This window comes from Entelurus aequoreus, linkage group LG01 (genome assembly GCF_033978785.1).
Source record: "Entelurus aequoreus isolate RoL-2023_Sb linkage group LG01, RoL_Eaeq_v1.1, whole genome shotgun sequence".
Lineage (NCBI taxonomy): Eukaryota > Metazoa > Chordata > Actinopteri > Syngnathiformes > Syngnathidae > Entelurus > Entelurus aequoreus.
This window is the reverse complement of record NC_084731.1, coordinates 90891404-90917413: the sequence shown is the minus strand read 5'-3', so window position 1 is coordinate 90917413 and position 26010 is coordinate 90891404. Positions and strand designations below refer to the sequence as shown.

At 43.1% G+C, this 26010-nt stretch overlaps 2 protein-coding genes across 2 annotated transcripts in view; one reads left to right on the top strand and one right to left on the bottom strand.

Annotated features, from left to right (window-relative positions):
- Positions 1-26010, top strand: part of LOC133659064 (neural cell adhesion molecule 2-like) — an 831315-nt gene that overhangs the window by 770166 nt on the left and 35139 nt on the right. The window lies entirely within an intron of this gene.
- Positions 8451-12597, bottom strand: LOC133646044 (uncharacterized protein K02A2.6-like). The gene is made up of 2 exons (XM_062041017.1): positions 9938-12597; positions 8451-9859 (listed from the first exon to the last, which is right to left on the bottom strand). Exons 1-2 carry the CDS (start codon positions 12435-12437, stop codon positions 8451-8453), a joined length of 3909 nt encoding a protein of 1302 aa, XP_061897001.1. The 5' UTR covers positions 12438-12597.

The window sequence follows — 26010 nt, the reverse complement described above, 5'->3', positions numbered from 1 at the left end:
GGTATCTTGGCAATTTATGGGAAACACTGACACCATTGATATTAATTCATTGTTATTTTTGAGTAATCACAGTGAAAAGATAAATAAAATCCCATTAAATATATTTAGGATACTTAAGGTGCCCCACTCAAAGTGATACATTTGCATTAGTTTTTTTTTTACTTTCAACACTTAAGTTATGAGATCAACTTCAGATATATCTGTCAATTTCACGTTTGAACTATTATTTTGTTTGTTTTATGCTCTTTTGTCAAAGAAAACGTTGATGTTGTTGTATGGCAACCACACAATATATGCAATATTTTCCACATAAAACATTTTAAAGTGAAATATTTGAAATAATTGGAGCCTTGAATAGGTCAATAATTCATTATAACATTGTTTTGTTTTGGGTTTTTTTAGCAATGGCAAAAAAAGACAAATAAAGATAGACAAAAGGAAAAAAGAACAGCCTGCATGGCAGTTTTGTGTCAACATTGCAACTTTTTCTATTTAGATTTCACCTCATTCTACTTTTTTTAATGCTTTTATTTTATTTTTGCAATAGCATTTCCAGAATGTGTGGCGGGCCGGTAAACAATTAGCTGCGGGCCGCAAATGGCCCCCGGGCCGCACTTTGGACACCCCTGTTATAGAGGGAACTTCACTTTTTTTTTTTTAAATTCACAATCATGAACACATATGTTTTTCTTTTTTTATGCATTCTAAATAGTGAATAAATGCGATCGGCCCACAGTTAAAAAACACATCATTTTGGGCGGCCCCCTATGGGGAGCTGGCCCCTATAGTTAAGAAAGACTGCCATATAGTATCAAGTTGGTAGCGTGTGGATTTTTTTAAGTTAATTAACTTCCCGGCTTGGTGCCACAACCTTCTACTATACAGGTTAGACGTATGATTTATAATCTAGCATTAACTTTTACAAACCCAAAGACAACACAGCAACAGAAGCAACTCAAGCTCCTTGTTTTTCGTATGGCATGTGTGGAGAATGTATATATGTTTAAGAGTTCTTTCTTTATTCATAGTCATGTTTGGAGCAGCTAGTATTTTTCCATGTATACTCTCTATACTTGTTTCTCTTTGTCTGCAGATGTCTGTGTAGGGTTTTAGGTATTGGAATGTGAGAAAAAAGAGATGCATCCCCCTCCTTATCTTATCAGTGTTGGAGAAGGGGGAGGCATTCCTTTCTGGACAGGGTGGGGGCTGTTTTCGTATTCAATAAATTGTCTCTTCCTGTTTGAATGTTAGACCAATTCGAGAAGCCGGTATGACTGTATTGGTGATGGGCTGGTCTCCTGAAGCTTCAGTAAAACTTGATAATACTCCTATTCTGTCTTGATGGTCCTTCTTACTCAGCATATATGTCATCGAAAGAATTTGGGATTGACCGGTGATTTAAACAACCAACGTTATTAGCAGCTCATGCTAGTTAGTAGCTGGCTAGTGGTTGGAGGAGCAAGGCAAGGGATCACTACGCCAGAAAAGTAGTTCCTCTGTGTTAGCTCCTATTACAATAACAATGTCGCTTGGTTACTACGCAGGTCGCGGCATGTTAATGGAGTGTTTTTGGCAGTTTTTAAAGTGCTTTTATAGGCAAAAAAAGATGCATCCCACATTGTATGAGCAGTTTATTTTAATATTTGAAAGACATGCATGTTCTTGTCTCACATAAGGATTGTAAAAAAATGGCGAGGTGTCTTTAACTCCACGTGACATTGTTTTATAGTGTTTTGTGTTTGGTGCCATTTCCTGTCCTGAAGCTCTTTTGTCAATATTTCCTATTTGGTCTCTACGTTTTGCAGCAACTTTGCTTTCTGTTCCTTGTCCTGTTCCACATTGTTAATAGTACTATTTAGTATTTAGTTCCACCGTGGTAGCTCCCTATCTGCCGGTTCATTATCCAGAGCTTCTGGGAGCTACTTTTAAGAATTGAAAATCGGTGAAGGCTACTAATTTTTATAACTTTTTAATTTTCATAGCTTATTTCAACTCAAACAAAGGGCACAAGCTCGTTTTGCCAGATGAATCAAACAAAATGTTTGGTATCCACAATAACATTTAGTATTAAAAAATACACCCAAAAAAATAGTTCATATGCATCTTGTGCTTATGCATTTCTTTCTAGCTCAATTGTTTTTAACCACCATATGGGCTACTTTGACTAAAACAAATTGTGTGTTTTATCTATATGACTGGCAACATTTAATCTGATCTAATTCATGCCACGGTGTTCTGTTGATTCCTGAGTTCCTACTTCACGTGAATTATTTTTTTTATGCATAGTACTGCCTACTCAGTGGCCTAGTGGTTGGAGTGTTCGCCCTGAGATCGGTAGGTTGTGAGTTCAAACCCCGGCCGAGTCATACCAAATACTATAAAAGTGGGACCCATTACCTCCCTGCTTGGCAGTCAGCATCAAGGGTTGGAATTGGGTGTTAAATCACCAAAAATTATTCCCGGGTGTGGCCACCGCTGCTGCTCACTGCTCCCCTCACCTCCCAGGGGATGGTTCAAATGCAAGAGGGTAATTTCATCACACCTAGTGTGGTGAAAGTGGTACTTTAAAGGCCTACTGAAACCCACTACTACCGACCACGCAGTCTGATAGTTTATATATCAATGATGAAATCTTAACATTATAACACATGCCAATACGGCTGGGTTAACTTATAAAGTGACATTTTAAATTTGCCGCTAAACTTCCGGTTTGAAACGCCTCTGAGGATGACGTATGCGCGTGACGTAGCCCGGGGAACACGGGTATGCCTTCCACATTGAAGCCAATATGAAAAAGCTCTGTTTTCATTTCATAATTCTACAGTATTCTGGACATCTGTGTTCGTGAATCTGTTGCAATCATGTTCATTGCATTATGGAGAAAGAAGCTGAGCAAGCAAAGAAGAAAGTTGTCGGTGCGAAATGGACGTATTTTTCGAACGTAGTCAGCAACAACAGTACACAGCCGGCGTTTCTTTGTTTACATTCCCGAAAGATGCAGTCAAGATGGAAGAACTCGGATAACAGAGACTCTAACCAGGAGGACTTTTGACTTCGATACACAGACGCCTGTAGAGAACTGGGACAACACAGACTCTTACCAGGATTACTTTGATTTGGATGACAAAGACGCAGACGTGCTACTGTGAGTATGCAGCTTTGGCTTCTAAACATTTGATCGCTTGACCGTATGTGCGCAACTTTTTTTTGCGTATGTACGTAACTTTTTTAAAATATATAAGCTTTATGAACCTTGGGTTAGGTGAACGGTCTTTTGGGCTGAGTGATTGTGTGTGTTGATCAGGTGTTTGAATTGTATTGGCGTGTTCTATGGAGCTAGGAGCTAGCAGAGGAGCTAGGAGCTAGCGTAACACATACCGTACCGTACGTGCGCGTCACGTACGTAACTTTTTAAAAATATATAAGCTTTATGAACCTTTGGTTAGGTGAACGGTCTTTTGGGCTGAGTGATTGTGTGTGTTGATCAGGTGTTTGAATTGTATTGGCGTGTTCTATGGAGCTAGGAGCTAGCAGAGGAGCTAGGAGCTAGCATAACAAACACCTAGGTGTTTTTATGCAGGATTAATTTGTGGCATATTAAATATAAGCCTGGTTGTGTTGTGGCTAATAGAGTATATATATGTCTTGTGTTTATTTACTGTTGTAGTCATTCCCAGCTGAATATCAGGTCACCCCCGGCTCTCACAGCATCTTCCCTATCTGAATAGCTTCAACTCCCCACTAGTCCTTCACTTGCACTTTACTCATCCACAAATCTTTCATCCTCGCTCAAATTAATGGGGAAATTGTCGCTTTCTCGGTCCGAATCTCTCTCACTTCATGCGGCCATCATTGTAAACAATAGGGAACTTTGCGTATATGTTCAACTGACTACGTCACGCTACTTCCGGTAGGGGCAAGCCTTTTTTTTATCAGATACCAAAAGTTGCAATCTTTATCGTCGTCGTTCTATACTAAATCCTTTCAGCAAAAATATGGCAATATCGCGAAATGATCAAGTATGACACATAGAATAGATCTGCTATCCCCGTTTAAATAAAAAAAATTCATTTCAGTAGGCCTTTAACTTTACTCAAATTACTTAATTTGTAGGCAAATTTTTGTAGGCAAATGTTTACATTATTTAAGTACATGTTAAATTTCAGCCAAGCTTACAAAAAATATTTTAAGGTAGGCTTGCTTTATACTGTAGCTTATAACGCAGAGGACACATTTCACCACACCTAGTGTGTGTGTGACAATCATTGGTACTTTAACATTAATAGTACTTTCTGCCTGCACATCACCTGTCTTCTCTGCATCCTGGGATACCACCAACAGACCGCTATGCACCATTGTCACTTTGCAAAAGTCCACAAAATAGTGCAGTTTTCCTCTTGACATATTCAATCACATTTTAACAGTGTCTAAGTATGACGCTTCAGGGATGATAAAACCCGGTGCTTCCCAGTGTTCGAAGAAAATTATATTAATCTCAGGTCATAATTTATTGAACATTTGCTTGTACAAAAAAAATAATAATTTAGGGGGTATTCTACTATTCATTAGACCCCCCCTGGTGGGGGAAAGAGACGTTGAGTACCAGAGGCCCCCTGCGTACAGCGGATGTGCTGGGAGGATGTTCCTAGATGGGGGACGCGTTGGACATGTAGCACACCGTGCGACCACGTTAGCCTTCTTTATTGCTCCCCTTCAATGGTTCACCTTGTTACAAAGTTTACTTCCGCTGGATCAGGGGTGTCAAACTGGGTTTTATTGAGAGCCACATCGCAATTAAGGCTGCCCTCAGAGGGACGCTTGTAACAGTGACTACATATGAAAATAAACCTGCAATTGTGGTTGTAACCCCAAGATGCAGAGACAATCAAAAGCCAATCAAAAATCAATGCCGGCAAAGCAATTACAGTAACAAATAATAATGATCCAGCATTGAGATGCAGGTCACACTGGAGTATAAACCCTCTTGATTAGCAAGCAGAGGCAGGTGAGGCCACTGATTGCTAATCGAGAGCAGTGGCCTCATGTAACTGGAGTTGCGTGACATTCCTACTAAAAGTAAACGTACGTTCAAATCTACATAAAACAGACGAGTGTTTGACAAGATATGGTCGCTAGCTATGTCCCAGTGTTTACATGCTAAAGATTGTACTCGCGTGAAAGATTCCTTCAAAAGGGATGCACGGTCAGGGAGACGATACTTTTTCACATTCCTTGTTACATAATAATAATAATAATAATAATAATGGATTAGATTTTATATCGCGCTTTTCTATTGTTACATACTCAAAGCGCTCACAGAGAAGTGGGAACCCATCATTCATTCACACCTGGTGGTGGTAAGCTACATTTGTAGCCACAGCTGCCCTAGGGTAGACTGACATACATGATGGAGTAATCTCAGGAGGGTGTGTGTGTGTCTTGCCAGAACACCGGCTAGAATTTGAGAGCAAGTTGTTTAGAGCAGTGGTCCCCAACCACCGGGCCATGGCCCGGTACCGGTCTGTGGATCGATTGGTACCGGGCCGCACAAGAAATAAAAAAATAAAAAATAAAATAAAATGTTATTTTTTATTTTTTATTAAATCATTCTGTTAATAATATTTCTGGTTCCTACATTATATATCAATATAGATCAATACAGTTTTCAGGGATACAGTCCGTAAGCACACATGATTGTATTTTTTTATGACAAAAAAATATATATATATATATATATTTTTTTTTTTTTGCAAATAATCATTAACTTTAGAATGTGATGCCAGCAACACGTGACAAAGAAGTTGGGAAAGGTGGCAATAAATACTGATAAAGTTGAGGAATGCTCATCAAATACTTATTTGGAACATCCCACAGGTGAACAGGCAAATTGGGAACAGGTGGGTGCCATGATTGGGTATAAAAGTAGATTCCATGAAATGCTCAGTCATTCACAAACAAAGGATGGGGCGAGGGTCACCACTTTGTCAACAAATGCGTGAGCAAATTGTTGAACAGTTTAAGAAAAAACCTTTCTCAACCAGCTATTGAAAGGAATTTAGAAATTTCACCATCTACGCTCCGTAATATCATCAAAGGGTTCAGAGAATCTGGAGAAATCACTGCACGTAAGCAGCTAAGCCCGTGACCTTCCATCCCTCAGGCTGTACTGCATCAACAAGCGACATCAGTGTGTAAAGGATATCACCACATGGGCTCAGGAACACTTCAGAAACCCACTGTCAGTAACTACAGTTGGTCGCTACATCTGTAAATGCAAGTTAAAACTTTCCTATGCAAGGCAAAAACCGTTTATCAACAACACCCACAAACGCCGTCGGCTTCGCTGGGCCTGAGCTCATCTAAGATGGACTGATACAAAGTGGAAAAGTGTTCTGTGGTCTGACGAGTCCACATTTCAAATTGTTTTTGGAAACTGTGGACGTCGTGTCCTCCGGACCAAAGAGGAAAAGAACCATCCGGATTGTTATAGGCGCAAAGATGAAAAGCCAGCATCTGTGATGGTATGGGGGTGTATTAGTGCCCAAGACATGGGTAACTTACACATCTGTGAAGGCGCCATTAATGCTGAAAGGTACATACAGGTTTTGGAGCAACATATGTTGCCATCCAAGCAACGTTACCATGGACGCCCCTGCTTATTTCAGCAAGACAATGCCAAGCCACGTGTTACATCAACGTGGCTTCATGGTAAAAGAGTGCGGGTACTAGACTGGCCTGCCTGTAGTCCAGACCTGTCTCCCATTGAAAATGTGTGGCGCATTATGAAGCCTAAAATACCACAACGGAGACCCCCGGACTGTTGAACAACTTAAGCTGTACATCAAGCAAGAATGGGAAATAATTCCACCTGAGAAGCTTCAAAAATGTGTCTCCTCAGTTCCCAAACGTTTACTGAGTGTTGTTAAAAGGAAAGGCCATGTAACACAGTGGTGAACATGCCCTTTCCCAACTACTTTGGCACGTGTTGCAGCCATGAAATTCTAAGTTAATTATTATTTACAAAAAATAAAATAAAGTTTTTGAGTTTGAACATCAAATATGTTGTCTTTGTAGTGCATTCAATTGAATATGGGTTGAAAAGGATTTGCAAATCATTGTATTCCGTTTATATTTACATCTAACACAATTTCCCAACTCATATGGAAACGGGGTTTGTAAGTTTCTTCCAAGTAACATGGACTAGGCGAAAAGGAATGGCTAAACATGCACACACACACACGACGCAAGACGACACAAGAAGCTATTCGCTAAAGCTTCAATGTAAATTAGGGGTGATCAATCCAGATGTCGATACTATTGATACTTTGTATAGCATCAGTGTATAAACGATAATTAAAGGGGCCGTTTGCTAGAGGGTGCCAACTTACGGGGTATTTTACACAGTCTATCCCGCCCTCTCACGGCGTCTCCTAGGTAAATATGTACGTACGAAACACATGCACGCGCATTAGTTTTAGGTGTTGTTGGCTAGTAATAGCAATTTTGGTAACTAGCGTTAGCTGTCATTGAGCGTATATTCTACCATAACAACATGACTGCAAATGGTTCGTTGCTTCTCTTGGACTGCTTTTGTACGTGTGCACGCGCTCCCTGCGCGTACGTGTTGACAAGACCGGGTGAGTGACGGCCGTAAACACCAATCATTTTATTCAAGCCGGTAAAAGATTTTTATTACATTAACTTTGTAATTGTAAAAAATATAGACAATTGTCAAACAAATGTGTTCTGTTAAACCACCAATGGTAACATAAGCTGTGTTATTGATATAATTTTTGCTTTGAAAAAGGTTACTTTGAAAACAGTACTTTTTTTTACTTTCTGCAAAGTAACCGTGTAATACTCTTCCGTATCAGCAGGTGGCAGCCGGTAACTAATTGCTTTGTAGATTGTCGGAAACAGCGGGAGGCAGCGTGCAGGTAAAAAGGTATCTAATGCTTAAACCACAAATAAACAAAAGGTGAGTGTGGTAACTTGTGCTCTTTTTCAAGGACCACTGGAAAAGGTTCTTAGCCGAAATACACTTTATTAAAGTACTGCAGAGTTACTATTAATACAGACACGGAGCCGACGTAACATTGCTGTCTATCGGAGGATCACGTACACAACCCAGAAGTCCTAGGGACATCACATAGTAAACAGCACATGCGAAAATCATCCATTCCTTATCCTACAGCGACACCAAGTGGGCACTTGGCTATATTGCCGTTGTTCTAATGAGTGCAACTTAATAATGCTTTCATGAATGTTCACATTATAACACTTCTCCCCCTTTAGATTCCAACATTCCCAAAAATATAAATGGACTTTGAGCAAACCCAAAACGGTGGTTATCATTAGCTGGCGTACACATAAACTTAAAGTACTGTCTCCGCAACTGTTTAGCAATATAAACCTGAAAACATGAAAACATGGCAGATTTAAACTTTCAGTCACACATTCAGTCTGTCTGGAGGTTTGCGAGTGCGATGCGACCTTCGCACTACCTCTGGTGACCCAGCAGACACCGCTGGTGTGGGTGACTTCGGTGGATCTGGTGTAGGGAGACTGGGAGAGGTCTGGATGTCAGTGTGAGAGTGTCCATCCTCTCCAGAGGAAACAGAAGCCTCTGTCCTTGTCTCAGACTCTGGCGAACCCACCCCTACTGCTGTTGGTCCAGCCCCTGGAAACTCAGTGGAACTGTCTGTCTCTGAGCCTGTATCCTGCCGCAGGCGCACATGGTCCTGATGTCTGCGGAAGATACGTCCATCAGTCAGCTTAACAACGTAGGAAACTGGCCCACTCCTCTTGAGAATAATCCCAGGTAGCCACTGCTGGTTGTTGTTGCTGCTGAAGTTTCTCACATAGACACAGTCATCTGGTTTCAACTGTCTCTCACGTGCATGTTGATCATGTCTTTCTTTCTGTTTTTCCTGCTTTCCCTGCACTTTTGCCTTCATGTCCGGACGCAGCAGGTCCAGTCTTGACTTGGGCCGACGCCCCATCAGCATCTCTGCTGGCGTGCGCCCCGTTGTAGTCTGTGGCGTGAGGCGGTATTTAAACAGGAATCGTGAAAGCTGAGTGCTGAGTGAGTCACCTGTCATTCGCTTCAGGCCCTCCTTCACTGTCTGAACAGCCCGCTCCGCCAGTCCATTTGAGGCTGGGTGGAAAGGAGCTGTTCTTATGTGATGAATGCCGTTCTGTTGCATGAACTCACTGAACAACTCGCTGGTGAAAGTCGGACCATTATCAGTGACTAGTGTGTCAGGCAAGCCGTGTACTGCAAACACTTGCCTGAGTTTGTCGATGGTTGTGGGGGCTGTGATGTTGCTCATGATGTGGGCCTCAATCCATTTAGAATGCGCATCCACCATTAGGAGAAACATCTGCCCCTTAAAAGGGCCCGCAAAGTCCATATGTAGCCTAGACCAGGGACGGTCTGGCCACTCCCATGGGTGCAAAGGAGCAGGTGGAGGCATGTTCTGATTAATCTGACACTGCGTGCATCCTTTCACTTTGTCCTCCAGATCCTTATCCAGTCCTGGCCACCAGACATAGGATCTTGCGAGGCTTTTCATCCGCGATGCACCTGGATGAGTCTCATGTATTTCCTCCACAATCTGTGAACGGCCTGGGGGAGGTACAATGACCCTCGCACCCCAAAAGATGCAGCCATCTTGCAGACTCAGTTCAGTTTTACGTTTAGTATAAGGCCTCAACTCCTCTCCTTCTATCACACTGGGCCAGCCTTGTAAAAGGAAAGTTTTTACTTGGGACATGACTGGGTCCCTCTCTGTCCACTGTTTGATCCGGGATGCTTTCACAGGTGTCTCTTCCAGCTTTTCCAGTGAGAAAACAGTCTCTGGAGGCACATAAGTAACAGCAGGCGTGTCAGGTAAAGGCAGCCGACTCAGTGCATCGGCATTTGCGTTATCCTTACCTGCTCTGTACTCTATGGCGTACTGGTAGGCTGACAGTGTGAGCGCCCAACGTTGTATCCTGGCTGAGGCCAGCGGTGGGATACATTTGGTCTCACTGAACAGGCTCATCAGTGGCTTATGGTCTGTGTAGATCTTGAATGCGCGACCATAGAGATACTGATGAAAGCGCTTGACAGCGAACACGATGGCCAGACCTTCTTTGTCTAGCTGTGAGTATCCCTGCTCCGCTTTTGTCAGGGTACGTGAAGCAAAGCCAACCGGCTTCTCTGATCCGTCCTCCATTACATGCGAAAGAACTGCCCCGACTCCATAGGGCGAGGCGTCGCATGAAAGTGTTATCTGTTTATCCGGGTCATAGTGAACCAGGAGCGTTGCTGAATGGAGGAGCTCTTTCACTTCCTTGAAAGCTGCCTCCTGCTCCTCACACCACTGCCATTTCGTGTCATTGTGAAGCAACTTGTACAGTGGGGCCAAAACTTTTGAGAGGTCGGGCAGAAACTTGCCATAATAGTTCACCATGCCTAAGAACGATCTGAGTTCAGTGATGCATTTGGGGTTTGGAGCTTCCTTAATAGCTCTCACTTTGTCTTCCACTGGGCAGAGTCCCTGTGCTGTGATCCTGTGTCCCAGATAGGTCACACTTGGTGCTAGAAACACACATTTGCTGCGCTTTAATCGCAGCCCTGCTTCTGAGAGTCTCTTCAGCACCTCTTCCAAGTTAGCCAGATGCTCCACCTCCGTGGCCCCTGTGACCAAAATATCATCTAAGTACACTGCTACATGCGGAATCCCCTGCAGCAGAGTGTCCATTGTTCTTTGGAAAATGGCAGGACTGGATGCCACTCCAAACACCAGGCGATTGTATTTGAATAAACCTTTGTGTGTGTTGATCGTGACGTACTCTTTTGAATCCTCGTCGAGCAGTAGCTGTTGGTAGGCCTGGCTCATGTCCAGCTTTGTGAACAGCTTACCCCCTGCCAGGGTCGCAAACAGGTCGTCTATGCGTGGCAATGGATACTCCTCCAGCTTAGAGACCTGATTCACTGTGACTTTGTAGTCCCCGCATATCCGTGCAGTTTTGTCCTCCTTTAACACTGGAACAATGGGTGCTGCCCACCTTGAAAACTGGACGGGCTTGATGATGCCCAGCTTCTGTAATCGTTCCAGTTCCTCTTCAACTTTGCCTTTCATGGCATAGGGCACTGCTCTGGGCTTGAAAAACCTAGGTGTGGCTTCAGGGTCAACATGGAGCTTTACTGTCATGCCCTTAAGTGTTCCCAGCTCATCCTTGAACACATCACTGTATCGCTGCAGAGTGACCTCTGTTGTGCTTGCATATTTTATTTCATGCCAGTTGAGTCGGATTTTTCTAAGCACATCGCGGCCCAAAAGACTGGGCCCTCTGCCTTTAGCGATCACCAGCCTGCCTTTAGCTTTTTGACCCTCTGCTAAAATGTCCACATAAACCACTCCCAAATGAGGAATGGGCTGCCCTGTATAGGTCCTAAGTTTGAGCTTTGATGGGCGGATGGGAGGCTGGTTAAACCCCCACGTCCTCCTGTAAGTGTCTTCACTGATAACGGAGGCTGTAGCTCCTGAATCAATCTCAAACTTAATGTCCTGCCCTCCTACAGTGACTGTTGCATAGTAAGGCTCAGGTGGTTCTTCATCCGTTTCCACACCAAACATGTTAAAAGAACACACAGCCTCTTTATCTTCTTCATCTAGGTGATGTGTGGCTGCCTGAGCCTGCTGCATTTTTCCCAGCCCCGGCTTGCCCTTCCCCTTTGAGCTTCTGCACTTTTTGGCTAAATGTCCCTTTTTGTTACAAGCATGACAAACAACGTCTTTAAATTTACAGTCATTTGCATAGTGTCCCCCTCCACAACGAAAACACTCCACTTTTCTTTCATGCTTACCAGTCTCTCTCCTGACATGGTGCACTGCTGCTGTTTGTGCTCCTCCATGTCCTTTCTGGATATCCTTGGCATTATTAGCAGCCATCTCCATGCCTTGGGAGATTTCCAGAGCTTTCTTGAACGTCAGTGGTGGAGTTTCCCCCAGCAGGCGGCGTTGTGTGGCGTCATTATTAATGCCGCACACTAATCTGTCACGTAGCATATCATCTAACACTGCCCCGAAATCACAATGTTCTGACAGCTGCCGTAACTCGGCTACAAAGTTAGCCACAGACTGACCTTGCCTCCTGAAGTAGCTGTGAAACTTGAATCTTTGGACTATCACAGAAGGTTTTGGATTGTGGTGGTTTCCCACGAGCGTGACAAGATCATCATATGGGATCTCTCCCGGTTTCCGCGGTGTGGCCAAGTTCCTTATCAACTTATAAGTCTTTGCTCCACACGCACTCAGGAGAATAGAGCGCTTTTTATCCTCTTCTGTAATCCCATTAGCAGAGAAAAAGTGTCCCAACCTTTCTTCATACTCCGTCCAGTCCTCGTGTCCCTCCACAAATTCACCGACAGTCCCATATGTAGCCATCCTAGCTTGAGGCTCCCTCTCCACGCAGCTCTTCTGTAGCTCCGGGTGCCTTTTTTATTTCCTCTTCAAGCTGCTCCTCTGCAGCCGCCGACACACACTGCCGTCCTCCGTTCTGCTTCACTGCTGCGAACTGCGTCTCTCCTCTGTGTTTTTCCTCGGCGCCGTCGGTCACGCACGGCCGCCTAGCTTACCTAGCACACTTAGCTTAGCTTACAAAACAACAAACCGGAGACACACGAAAAAACAAAAACCAGTTCACCTCGTCGCCAAAAATATGTGGTAACTTGTGCTCTTTTTCAAGGACCACTGGAAAAGGTTCTTAGCCGAAATACACTTTATTAAAGTACTGCAGAGTTACTATTAATACAGACACGGAGCCGACGTAACATTGCTGTCTATCGGAGGATCACGTACACAACCCAGAAGTCCTAGGGACATCACATAGTAAACAGCACATGCGAAAATCATCCATTCCTTATCCTACAGCGACACCAAGTGGGCACTTGGCTATATTGCCGTTGTTCTAATGAGTGCAACTTAATAATGCTTTCATGAATGTTCACATTATAACAGTGAGTGCCTCTAAGAAAAGGCATTGAAGCTTAGGGAAGGCTATGCAGAACGAAACTAAAACTGAACTGGCTACAAAGTAAACAAAAACAGAATGCTGGACGACAGCAAAGACTTACTGTGGAGCAAAGATGTACTTTGTCCCCAAAAAGAAGGATAAAAACAACTGAAATATTGTTGGTTGCTAAAACAAAGTAGATGCGGGAAATATCGCTCAAAGGAAGACATGAAACTGCTACAGGAAAATACAAAAAAAAAGAGAAAAAGCCACCCAAATAGGAGCGCAAGACATGAACTAAAACACTACACACAGGAAAACAGCAAAAAACTCAATATAAGTCATGGCGTGATGTGACAGGTGGTGACAGTACACCTACTTTGAGACAAGAGCTACAGTGATGCATGGTTGGTTATGGTTTAAAGTCATATCCAACAATTGCGACAACGACTTTTTACTGTCAACTGAGTTTCGTTTTTTAATGATTTCTGCTGGTGGTGTGCCTCAGGATTTTTTTAACACAAAAAATGTGCCTTGGCTCAAAAATAGGTTGAAAGACACTGGCGTAGAGGACCGCACCGCCAGCGACCGTGCCTGTCGAGTGTCAATACTACGATCTTGAATCTTTGGCGGTAAGGCATATTTGGGACTGAATCGAGATGGAAGGGGATAGTGGCGGGATATCATCAAGTACTACTAAGTTGTCAAGTAAAAGAAAAGACAATGATTAAAGGCCTACTGAAACCCACTACTACCGACCACGCAGTCTGATAGTTTATATATCAATGATGAATCGGCCGGGTTAACTTATAAAGTGCAATTTTAAATTTCCCGCTAAACTTCCGGTTGAAAACGTCTATGTATGATGACGTTTGCGCGTGACGTCAATGGTTAAAACGGAAGTATTCGGACACATTGTATCGCAATACAAACAGCTCTGTTTTCATCGCAAAATTCCACAGTATTCTGGACATCTGTGTTGGTGAATCTTTTGCAATTTGTTTAATAAACAATGGAGACTGCAAAGAAGAAAGCTGTAGGTGGGATCGGTGTATTAGCGGCTGGCTGCAGCAACACAACCAGGAGGACTTTGAGGATAGTAGACGCGCTATCCGACACTAGCCGCCGACCGCATCGATGATCGGGTGAAGTCCTTCGTCGCGCCGTCGATCGCTGGAACGCAGGTGAGCACGGGTGTTGATGAGCAGATGAGAGCTGGCGTAGGTGGAGAGATAATGTTTTTATCATAGCTATGACGAGGTCCCGTAGCTAAGTTAGCTTCAATGGCGTCGTTAGCAACAGCATTGCTAAGCTTCGCCAAGCTGGAAAGCATTAACCGTGTAGTTACATGTCCATGGTTTAATAGTATTGTTGATCTTCTGTCTATCCTTCCAGTCAGGGGCTTATTTGTTTTGTTTCTATATGCAGTTAAGCCCGATGCTATCACGTTAGCTCAGTAGCTAAAGTGCTTCACCGATGTATTGTCGTGGAGATAAAAGTCACTGTGAATGTCCATTTCGCGTTCTCGACTCTCATTTTCAAGAAGATATAGTATCCGAGGTGGTTTAAAATACAAATCCGTGATCCACAATAGAAAAAGGAGAAAGTGTGGAATCCAATGAGCCCTTGTACCTAAGTTACGGTCAGAGCGAAAAAAAGATACGTCCTGCACTGCACTCTAGTCCTTCACTCTCACGTTCCTCATCCACGAATCTTTCATCCTGGCTCAAATTAATGGGGTAATCGTCGCTTTCTCGGTCCGAATCGCTCTCGCTGCTGGTGTAAACAATGTGGAAATGTGAGGAGCCCTTCAACCTGCGACGTCACGCTACTTCCGGTACAGGCAAGGCTTTTTTATCAGCGACCAAAAGTTGCAAACTTTATCGTCGATGTTCTCTACTAAATCCTTTCAGCAAAAATATGGCAATGTTGCAAAATGATCAAGTATGACACATAGAATGGATCCGCTATCCCCGTTTAAATAAAAAAATGCCATTTCAGTAGGCCTTTAAACAATGTACATGGCAGTTAAATGGACAGAAAAAAATAAAGTAAGTACAGTTGTGTGCTTGGACTGCAGCAGTGTATTAATCAGCATGAAAAATGTAGCTTCAGGAACAAGACAGGATTTATTAAATGAAATAATTATGAAAATCTTTAAAATGAATAAAGCTGGAAGTGTGGTAATGTGTGCTAAAGTCATTAAAAAATGGCAGGATAATTGGAATAAAGAAAGACAAGGTACCGGTAAGCAGTATTACAAAGTACAGAGGATAATAGGAGGAGATAATAGAACTAGGAAAGGGGAAGATTTAATTGCTAGACTGAGGTTATGACAAATATCCAAATAGCTCATTGAAATGAATATGGAAACGTAACGTAGGGCTGTGTGATTATTGTCATCAAATAGAAAATGTGGAGCGTGTATTAATACTAGAGGTGGGATTCTTTGGGCACCTCACGATTTGATTACGATTCAGGAGCTAGGATTCCAGCAAAAATCGAATATTGATGCATCTTTAATTTATGTATTCTACGGTTATTTCCGTTTCACTGAAAATCGAGCAAGAAAGGGAAAGAATTCCACCTGAGAAGCTTCAAAAATGTGTCTCCTCAGTTCCCAAACATTTACTGAGTGTTGTTAAAAGGAAAGGCCATGTAACACAGTGGTGAACATGCCCTTTCCCAACTACTTTGGCACGTGTTGCAGCCATGAAATTCTAAGTTAATTATTAGTTGCAAAAAAATAAATAAAGTTTATGAGTTTGAACATCAAATATCTTGTCTTTGTAGTGCATTCAACTGAATATGGGTTGAAAATGATTTGCAAGTCATTGTATTCCGTTTATATTTACATCTAACACAATTTCCCAACTCATATGGAAACGGGGTTTGTAAAACCCACTCAACATTCTACTGCTTGCTAAAAGAAGGTAACTACTCAATTGTGTTCACTGTTTATTTGCTGTTTTCCATGTAATATGCACTGTTTTGTGGCTTCTATAAGTTGTGCTGTATTTGTTGCAAAGCTGTGTAACATTTATTTGCCTCTTCTCTTGGCCAGTTCTCACTTGAAAAAGAGACCCTAACGTTAGTCCCAGTGTGTGTTTGTACGTGTTTGCGCGTGTGTGTGTGTGTGTGTGTGTGTGTATATGTCAGTTGCAAACTTGCAAATGTAAATGTAGACCCCCTAACGCAGTGTTTCTCAAGAAATAATAACTTGAGGTGTGTCCTTAACTCTGACAGTGTACAAATGGAACCGAATGGACCGAACACTGTCAGAGTTACAAACCTTGTTAAGATTAATTTAGACCGCCCTCAAGGAACCCACAGAGTCCCCATAGAATCCACTTTGAGAACCACTGTAAAACAGTATTTAATCAAACAATGGCCACAGTGCAGGGAGAGCTGCTGGAGGCGAAGACATCAATCTTAAGGTGTATCGACGTTAAAATAGTCCAAATCGATAAAAAGAACGCACTCATTTTCTGAAACTTGGCAGCCCTGCTCAGGTCCCACAAAAATCTCAAATCTGCTGTTTATTTGACTGTTTTAGCTTTTTTTAAAGTTAACGCACCAATGAGTGTCACGCACACACTAGGTGTGGTGAAATTAACCTCTGCATTTGACCCGTTTAACCCCCAATTCCAACCCTTGATGCTGAGTGCCAAGCAGGGAGGTAATGGGTCCCATGTTTATAGTCTTTGGTATGACTCGGTTGGGGTTTGAACTCACGACTAGAGATGTCCGATAATGGCTTTTTTGCCGATATCCGATATTCCGATATTGTCCAACGCTTAATTACCGATTCCTCCGATATCAACTGATACCGATATATACAGTCGTGGAATTAACACATTACTATACCTAATTTTGTTGTGATGCCCCACTGGATGCCTTAAACAATGTAACTTTACCATGAATTGATTAACGTGGACCCCGACTTAAACAAGTTGAAAAACTTATTCGGTGTTACGATTTAGTGGTCAATTGTGCGGAATATGTACTGTACTGTGCAATCTACTAATACAAGTTTCAATCAATCAATCAATCAAAAACAAGGTTTTCCAAAATAAGAGAACAACTTCAACTCCAGTTATGCGAAGGGGAGGTTGGGGGGGCGGGGTTTGGTGGTAGCGGGGGGTGTATATTGTAGCGTCCCGGAAGAGTTAGTGCTGCAAGGGGTTCTGGGTATTTGTTCTGTTGTGTTACGGTGCGGATGTTCTCCCGAAATGTGTTTGTCATTCTTGTTTGGTGTGGGTTCACAGTGTGGCGCATATTTGTAACAGTGTTAAAGTTGTTTATACGGGCACCCTCAGTGTGACCTGTATGGCTGTAGATTAAGTATGCCTTGCATTCACGTATGTGTGTGTAAAAGCCGCATATATTATGTGACTAGGTCGGCACGCTGTTTGTATGGAGGAAAAGCGGACTTGACGACAGGTTGTAGAGGACGTTAAAGGCAGTGCCTTTAAGGGTGGAAATCGGGAGAAATTCGGGAGAATGGTTGCCCCGGGAGATTTTTGGGAGGGGCACTGAAATTCAGGAGTCTCCCGGGAAAATCGGGAGGTTGAAACCGATACCGATAATTTCCGATATTACATTTTAAAGCATTTATCAGCCGATAAAATCGGCAGGCCGATATTATCGGACATCTCTACTCAAGACCTACCGATCTCAGGGCGGACATTCTAACTACAAGCATACAAAAAACTGATAATCGATAATAGGCAACATTTGACGAATTTAAAGGCCTACTGAAATGATTTTTTTTTATTTAAACGGGAATAGCAGATCCATTCTATGTGTCATACTTGATCATTTCGCGATATTGCCATATTTTTGCTGAAAGGATTTAGTAGAGAAAATCGACGATAAAGTTCGCAACTTTTGCTCGCTGATAAAAAAAAAGCCTTGCCTGTACCGGAAGTAGCGTGACGTCACAGGTGGTAATATTCCTCAAAATTTTCCTTTGTTTACAATGGAGCGAGAGAGATTTGGAGCGACAAAGCGACGATTACCCCATTAATTTGAGCGAGGATGAAAGATTTGTGGATGAGGAACGTTAGAGTGAAGAACTAGAGGCAGTGCAGGACGTATCTTTTTTCGCTCTGACCGTAACTTAGGTACAAGCTGGCTCATTGGATTCCACACTCTCTCCTTTTTCTATTGTGATATTGTGTGTTTTCTATTGGATCACGGATTTGTATTTTAAACCACCTCGGATACTATATCCTCTTGAAAATGAGAGTCGAGCACGCGAAATGGACATTCAAAGTGACTTTTATCTCCACGACAATACATCGGTGACACACTTAGCTACTGAGCTAACGTGATAGCATCGTTCTCAAATGCAGATAGAAACAAAATACATAAATCCCTGACTGGAAGGATAGACAGAAGATCAACAATACTATTAAACCATGTACATGTAACTACACGGTTAATAATTCTCAGCCTGGTAAAGCTTAACAATGCTGTTGCTAATGACGCTAAGGCTAATTTAGCAACTTAGCAACCGGACCTCACAGAGCTATGATAAAAACATTAGCGCTCCACCTACGCCAGCCAGCCCTCATCTGCCCATCAACAGCCGTGCTCACCTGCGTTCCAGCGATCGACGGCGCGACGAAGGACTTCATCCGTGGGTTTGGCGGCTAGCATCGGCTAGGCGTCTGCTAAGTCCTTGTTGTGTTGCTACAGCCAGCCGCTAATACACCGATCGATCCCACCTACAACGTTCTTCTTTGCAGCCTCCATTGTTCATTAAACAAATTGCAAAAGATTCACCAACACAGATGTCCAGAATACTGTGGAATTATGAAATGAAAACAGAGCTTGTTGTATAGGATTCTCCGGGCTCCGAATACTTCCCTTGTCCTCGTGACGTCGCACGCATACGTCAGCATAATAAAACGTTTTTAACAGGAAGTGTGGCGGGAAATTTAGAATTGCACTTTATAAGTTAACCCGGCCGTATTGGCATGTGTTGCAATGTTAAGATTTCATCATTGATATATAAACTATTAGACTGCGTGGTCGGTAGTAGTGGGTTTCAATAGGCCTTTAATTTAATCCTTTGTGGAAAATACCCCTAAAAAATACAGTGAATATATTCAAACCATGAATAGAAGCAATCCAGACCGAGGTGATTCTTTGGGGGCCACAGGGATGCTAAACTCCTCTACGTGTGTAGGTGTGTTGGACCACACTCACACACACACGTTGCCAAGCAAACAATGTTAGTCGACTGGCAGGAAGTCATAAAGCAGCAGAGAAAGATAGCACAGTAAGCCTTGAGGTAATATTTCCACCCTAATCTCACACTTTGCAGAGTCCCCCATGATATGACAGCACCTTAATCCCAACTCCCCGAGAAAGTTTGGGAGGACACCTCCCCGCCGTTGTCGGAAGTTTTCTTCCCCTAATGCACACAATTGCGTTGCACTTTAGAGTCCTCTTCTCCACACAATTCCGCTGTGACAAGCGCACGCAAATTAATTTTTCAAGCTCCGCCGGCGTTCACGGAGGGTGGAGATTTTCCCTACAGCAAAATCCAAAGGATGGCTTCCCTGCCGGGTCCACTTTCTTAATCTGCTGGGTTTTTGAGTTACCGAGCACATGTTCTGACTTGGCTCTGAGCTGACAGGAGAAGGTGTCTGAGACATGGGTGAGGGGGAGATTGTGGAGGCAGATTCAGATCCACACTATAAATAAATACTGTATATCTATGTTAATTTTGCCACCTTTGTTTCACCTCTGCAGTGACGCAACACTCCGTTTGCATGGACTGGCACTTCATTATATCTCGGACCTCATCCAAATTTACACTCCTGCGCAAGCTCTGAGGTCTGAGAGCCAGCTCCAGCTCGTGGTGCCCAAGACGAGACTTAAAACCAGGGGACACAGGGCCTTCTCTGTGGTCGGCCCTAAACTCTGGAACGCTCTGCCCCTCCATGTTCGAACTGCTCCCACAGTGGAGTGTTTTAAGTCTTGTTTTAAGACCCACTTTTATTCTCTGGCTCTACGTGAGTTGTGTGGTCCTCTGTGTTTTTAAATTGTTATTTCTATTTATTTTATTGGGCAGCACGGTGGAGCAGTGGTTAGTGCATGTGCCTCACAATACGAAGGTCCTGAGTTCAATCCCGGGCTCTGGATCTTTCTGTGTGGAGTTTGCATGTTCTCCCCGTGACTGCGTGGGTTCCCTCCGGGTACTCCGGCTTCCTCCCACCTCCAAAGACATGCACCTGGGGATAGGTTGATTGGCAACACTAAATTGGCCCTAGTGTGTGAATGTGAGTGTGAATGTTGTCTGTCTATCTGTGTTGGCCCTGCGATGAGGTGGCGACTTGTCCAGGGTGTACCCCGCCTTCCGCCCGAATGCAGCTAAGATAGGCACCAGCACCCCCCGCGACCCAAAAAGGGACAAGTAGAAAAATGGATGGATGGATGGATTTCTATTTATTGTTTTAATTGGTTTTACCCTTTAAAATTGTTTTTAATCATTGTGGTGGGGCGTGGCCTGCGGGCCTGCGGAGAAGCGGGGCGTGTCAGGACCGGCTTCGAGATTAGCGGCAGGTGCGTAGATGACACAGCTGTGGGTGTTTGTCTGATCACCTGCCGCTCTGTTAGAGGCAGCGGTCAGGAAGGAGAAAGGTTGTTGTTGGTGGTTGGCAGAGCACGCCGAGAGAGCGAGTGAAATAGACAGATAGACACAAAAGACGCTGGCTGAAAAGCAAACAGGAAAAACCATTCGCGTGCTCAGGTGGGGGAAGAGCGAGCGTGAGCGAGCGAAGAAGCTGATGGCTGGAATAGACAAAAAGGACATTTTATTGAAAAATAAAGAAAGTCAAACCTGCTCGCAGTGATGTCAACCCTTGGTGGTCCATGGAACCCGCACGACAGTGAAGGACTGTCACAATCATATTTATTTTTATATTGTTTTATATTTATTTATTTTGTTTTTATTCAGTCATTGGTGGAGCTAAGGATATGAATCTTGTTTTTAATATTTTTGTGCAGCACTTTGGAAACATTTTTGTTGTTTAAATGTGCTATATAAATAAAGTGGATTGGATTGGATCTAAAAGCACTTAAAGGGAAACTGCACTTTTTTTTAGAATTTTGCCAATCGTTCACAATCATTATGAGGGGGAAAAAACACACGTCTTTCTTTTTTTAAGGATTCTAAAGATGATTGAAAAAAATGCTTGGAAAATCTAGCGTTGTAGCCTTCAAAGCTCTCTAAAACAACTTAAAAACCCTCCATCAACATTTTATATACATGCTGCAAGTGTTTATATAATGTAGTAACGGACACGTTCGCAACAATATGTAATGTGTACAATATTTACTGTATTTTGGTCATTTTAAGCATCGCCAGAACTTCTTTCCATAGCTGCACACGGGGACGGCGTGGCGCGGTTGGGAGAGTGGCCGTGCCAGCAACCTGAGGGTTCTTGGTTCGATCCCCACCTTCTACCAACCTAGTCACGTCCGTTGTGTCGTTGAGCAAGACACTTCACCCCTGTTCCTGATGGGTCGTGGTTAGCGCCTTGCATGGCAGCTCCCGCCATCAGTGTGTGAAGCTGTGTGTGAATGGGTGAATGTGGAAATAGTGTCAAAGCGCTTTGAGTACGGCACGACACAGGAAGTATCGCTCAACAGGATTTTATTGAGCTTGATGAGGGATTGGAGTGTGTATGCTACTATGTGTTTGCATGCAAGACTATGTGCAGGAATTAACAGGGTAATATTACCAGGAGGTTGTTGTAAGTGCGTGTTGGTTGGAAAGGCAAACAAGTCCAAAGGGGCTGGGCAGAAGAAGGTCCGTGATCCAAGTGGAAGGTCCATGAGACTGTAGAGAGGCGTCTTGAGGTCCGTGTCCAAAGCGAGGGGGTCGAGGATCGAGGGATCACAGTCCAGAGGGGGAGCCAGGGAAGTGACGCGCACAGCTCGCTTCCAAGGCGACGGAGGATACTGCGGGAACAGAGAAACGACCGGAACAAGTGAGCACAAGGAGCAGAGGAATACGGAGAGCAAACACAGGAGAGGAGCCAGAGGCGCGAAGCTTACTGTCAGACAGAGAACTACGTTCCGGCGCTGGATTGTCGGCTGCGTTGGTCTTTGTGCTGTCGAGCCTCATTCGATCCAGGTGCGCCAATTGCAGATTGCCCGCAGCCGTGTAGGCGCCTGGCCGCGGTTCGAGCGGGATGCGCAGGGGCGTGTCCGGCGGCGCTCTCAGCGGAGCTTTTAGCTGCTCCTGCAGCGGAGGGAAAGATGTTACGTGCATGCGCCGTAACGATCTGTGTACAAACAAAAGAGGAAATGTGGGCTAATACTTTACAGTCATCATCGCCAAAAAATGTTTCTGCTTGCAAGTGTGTGTGTCAACTAACGTGACAATGAAAAAAATGAAGTACCATATTTTTCAGACTATAAGTCGCAGTTTTTTTCATAGTTTGGCCGGGGGTGCGACTTATACTCAGGAGCGACTTATGTGTGAGATTATTGACACATTACCGTACAATATCAAAAAATATTATTTAGCTCATTCACGTAAGAGACTAGACGTATAAGATTTCATGGGATTTAGCGATTAGGAGTGACAGATTGTTTGGTAAACGTATAGCATGTTCTATATGTTATAGTTATTTAGAACATACTTGCCAACCCTCCCGGTTTTACCGGGAGACTCCCGGAATTCAGCGCCTCTCCCGATAAACTCCCGGAATTCAGCCGGAGCTGGAGGCCAGGCCCCCTCCAGCTCAATGCGGACCTGAGTGGGGACAGCGGCGACAGTCTGTTTTCACGTCCGCTTTCCCACGATATAAACAGCGTGCCTGCCCAATCACGTTATAACTGTAGAATGATCGAGGGCGAGTTCTTGGTTTCTTATGTGGGTTTATTGTTAGGCAGTTTCATTAACGTCCTCCCAGCGCGGCAACAACACACAACAACAGCAGTCACGTTTTCGTCTACCGTAAAGCAGTTCGTCTGCCGTAAACAGCAATGTTGTTACACTCTTAAACAGGACAATACTGCCATCTACTGGATAGCCTCCGGAACACTGAAATTCAAGTATTTATTTTATTTATATGTATAATAAAAAAAAAAATATATATATATATATATATATATATATATATATATATATATATATATATATATATATATATATATATATATATATATATATATATATAGCTAGAATTCACTGAAAGTAAAGTATTTCATACTCGAGTATTTCATATATATTTCATATATATATATATATATATATATATATATATATATATATATATATATATATATATATATATATATATATATATATATATATATATATATATGAAATATATATGAAATACTCGAGTTGGTGAATTCTAGCTGTAAATATGCTCCTCCCCTCTTAACCACGCCCCCTGCCCATAACCACACCCCCGCCCCACCCACGACCACGCCCCACCCACGACCACGCCCCACCCCACCCCCCACCTCCCAAAATCGGAGGTCTCAAGGTTGGCAAGTATGATTTAGAATAGAATAGAAAGTACTTTATAGATCCCTGGGGGAAATTCAGCATTATTTGAATGACTCTTTCCATAATATGTTACGTAAACATACCAGGCACATTCTCAGTTGGTTATTTATGCCTCATATAATGTACACTTATTCAGCCTGTTGTTCACTATTCTTTATTTATTTTAAATTGCCTTTCAAATGTCTATTCTTTGTGTTGGGTTTTATCAAATACATTTCCCCAAAAAATGTGACTTATATGTTTTTTTCCTTTTTTATTATGCATTTTCGGTCGGTGCGACTTATACTCCGGAGCGACTTATAGTCCCAAAAATACGGTAAGTAAGTAACACTTTAGTATGGGGAACATATTCACCATTAATTAGTTGCTTATTAACAGGTTAGGGTTAGCGTTGAGGTTGGGGGAGGGGTTGGGTTTAGGGTTAGGGTTGGGGTTAGGGTTAGGGTTAGAGGGTTAGGGTTAAGACTAACTAAGACTCTTAGTTAATGGCTTACTGGTTGTATAATAAGGGGTTAGGAATAAGGCATTAATATGTACTTAATAAGGCATTAATGAGTACTTAATAATGACTAATTAAGAGCCAATATGTTACTAATTTGCATGTTAATAACCAACTAATTAAAGGCCTACTGAAACCCACTACTACCGACCACGCAGTCTGATAGTTTATACATCAATGATGAAATCTTAACATTGCAACACTTACCAATACGGCCGGGTTAACTTATAAAGTGCAATTTTAAATTTCCCGGGAAATATCCAGCTGAAAACGTCTCGGTATGATGACGTTTGCGAGTGACATCACGGGTTGAAGCAGACATTTTGGAATAGCACGGTGGCCAGCTTAAGTCGTCTGTTTTCATCGCAAAATTCCACAGTATTCTGGACATCTGTGTTGGTGAAGTTTTGCAATTTGTTTAATGAACAATGGAGACTGTTGTTCACTATTCTTTATTTATTTTAAATTGCCTTTGAAATGTCTATTCTTGTTCTTGGGTTTTATCAAATAAATTTCCCCAAAAAATGTGACTTATATATGTTTTTTTCCTTCTTTATTATGCATTTTCGGCCGTTGCGACTTATACTCCGAAAAATACGGTACTGGTATTTTTTAAAAGCAGTATAGTACCTTGTTTAATTCATTAGTACCGCGGTACTTTATTAGTACCCATATATCGTACAACCCTGGGTACATTTGCACAAAGTATTGGTATCGCCGATACCAGCCTGTATTTTAGTCTCTATTGGATCGGAAAGAAAATGAGTGGTATCGCATATCACGAACACATCATATTTATGTTTTACCTCGCAGTTGCAGCAACATCAGAGAGGCGTTACATGCGGAGTAAAGCTGTTGATAACGCGGCCTCCCAATTATTAGTCTATCTGACGCAGCATCTGCTCGGCACTCTCCGAGGCCACGCATCATCACAGCGAGAGTCCCTTAAAGCCTGTATAGATTACGTCCATTTGCGGAAAGCACCATGCATAACCGCGCAGAGCCTCGGGATGAAATTCTCTCCCAATAATTGAGCACGTGGCGGGGTAAATGTCAAACCATTTGCGGGCCATTCGCAGCCACAGTATTCTTCTCTATTAGCCTAATATGCCGGAGTTACTCCTCCCGGCTTTGTGCAAATTCATATTGGATTTTTATTAAAATTCAAACCAATAGTAATGGATGTGCCTCTGGGGTAGCTTTAGAAAATCAATTTGCTAAACAGCTCAAAATTGCCCCCATAATTGCCTCCGTGGACCTCATCACCAGCCAAAGGTGATCCTTATCCGAGTGTGAGCAAACTTTGCCTCCCCGGCCGAGGCGTGTGACATCACTTTTGACTCCGCACCCTCATTATTCCGCCAAACAAACTGAGCCCTGGCCGCCCGAAAGCCCCGCGGCAGTTCTTCCGTCTGCTAATGAAGTGAAATATCCCGGCATCCCAGTCCAAAATAGAGCTGTACGTTGAGACGCACCGGCGTGACTACAATCAACTTGACTTGGCTCGTTAACCAGGCAAGGAGAGCAACCAGCCGACAGGATTATTTAATTACCGTGTGACATTTATGAATAACAACCTTCTGGTGGATGTCACCGCTAATGAATATGCAGAAGACAATCAAGAAGAAAGCGTCCTGCTCTCACGATGTATCAATAACGACTCATTACGTCAGCACGTATGGAAGCACGTAACGTCTCCGGTGAGATCCGTCAGGACAGCATCCTCCTTCCCGAGGTCACGACTGATGTGACTAAGCCAGATGTTCGTCTCCGCTTCGCCAGCTGTGGGCCGTGTACAGGGTCGCCCTGCTTGGCACACAAAACCGTGCCTGACTCGCCCCTTTAACCACGTTCCAAAGTGAAGTGTCGCCAACTTTGAGGCTCCCAAAATATCCCACTCAAACGTTACAAGATAAAAAAGTCACATAAGACAAACTCTCAGCCTTCTGCACGAGACGTCTGA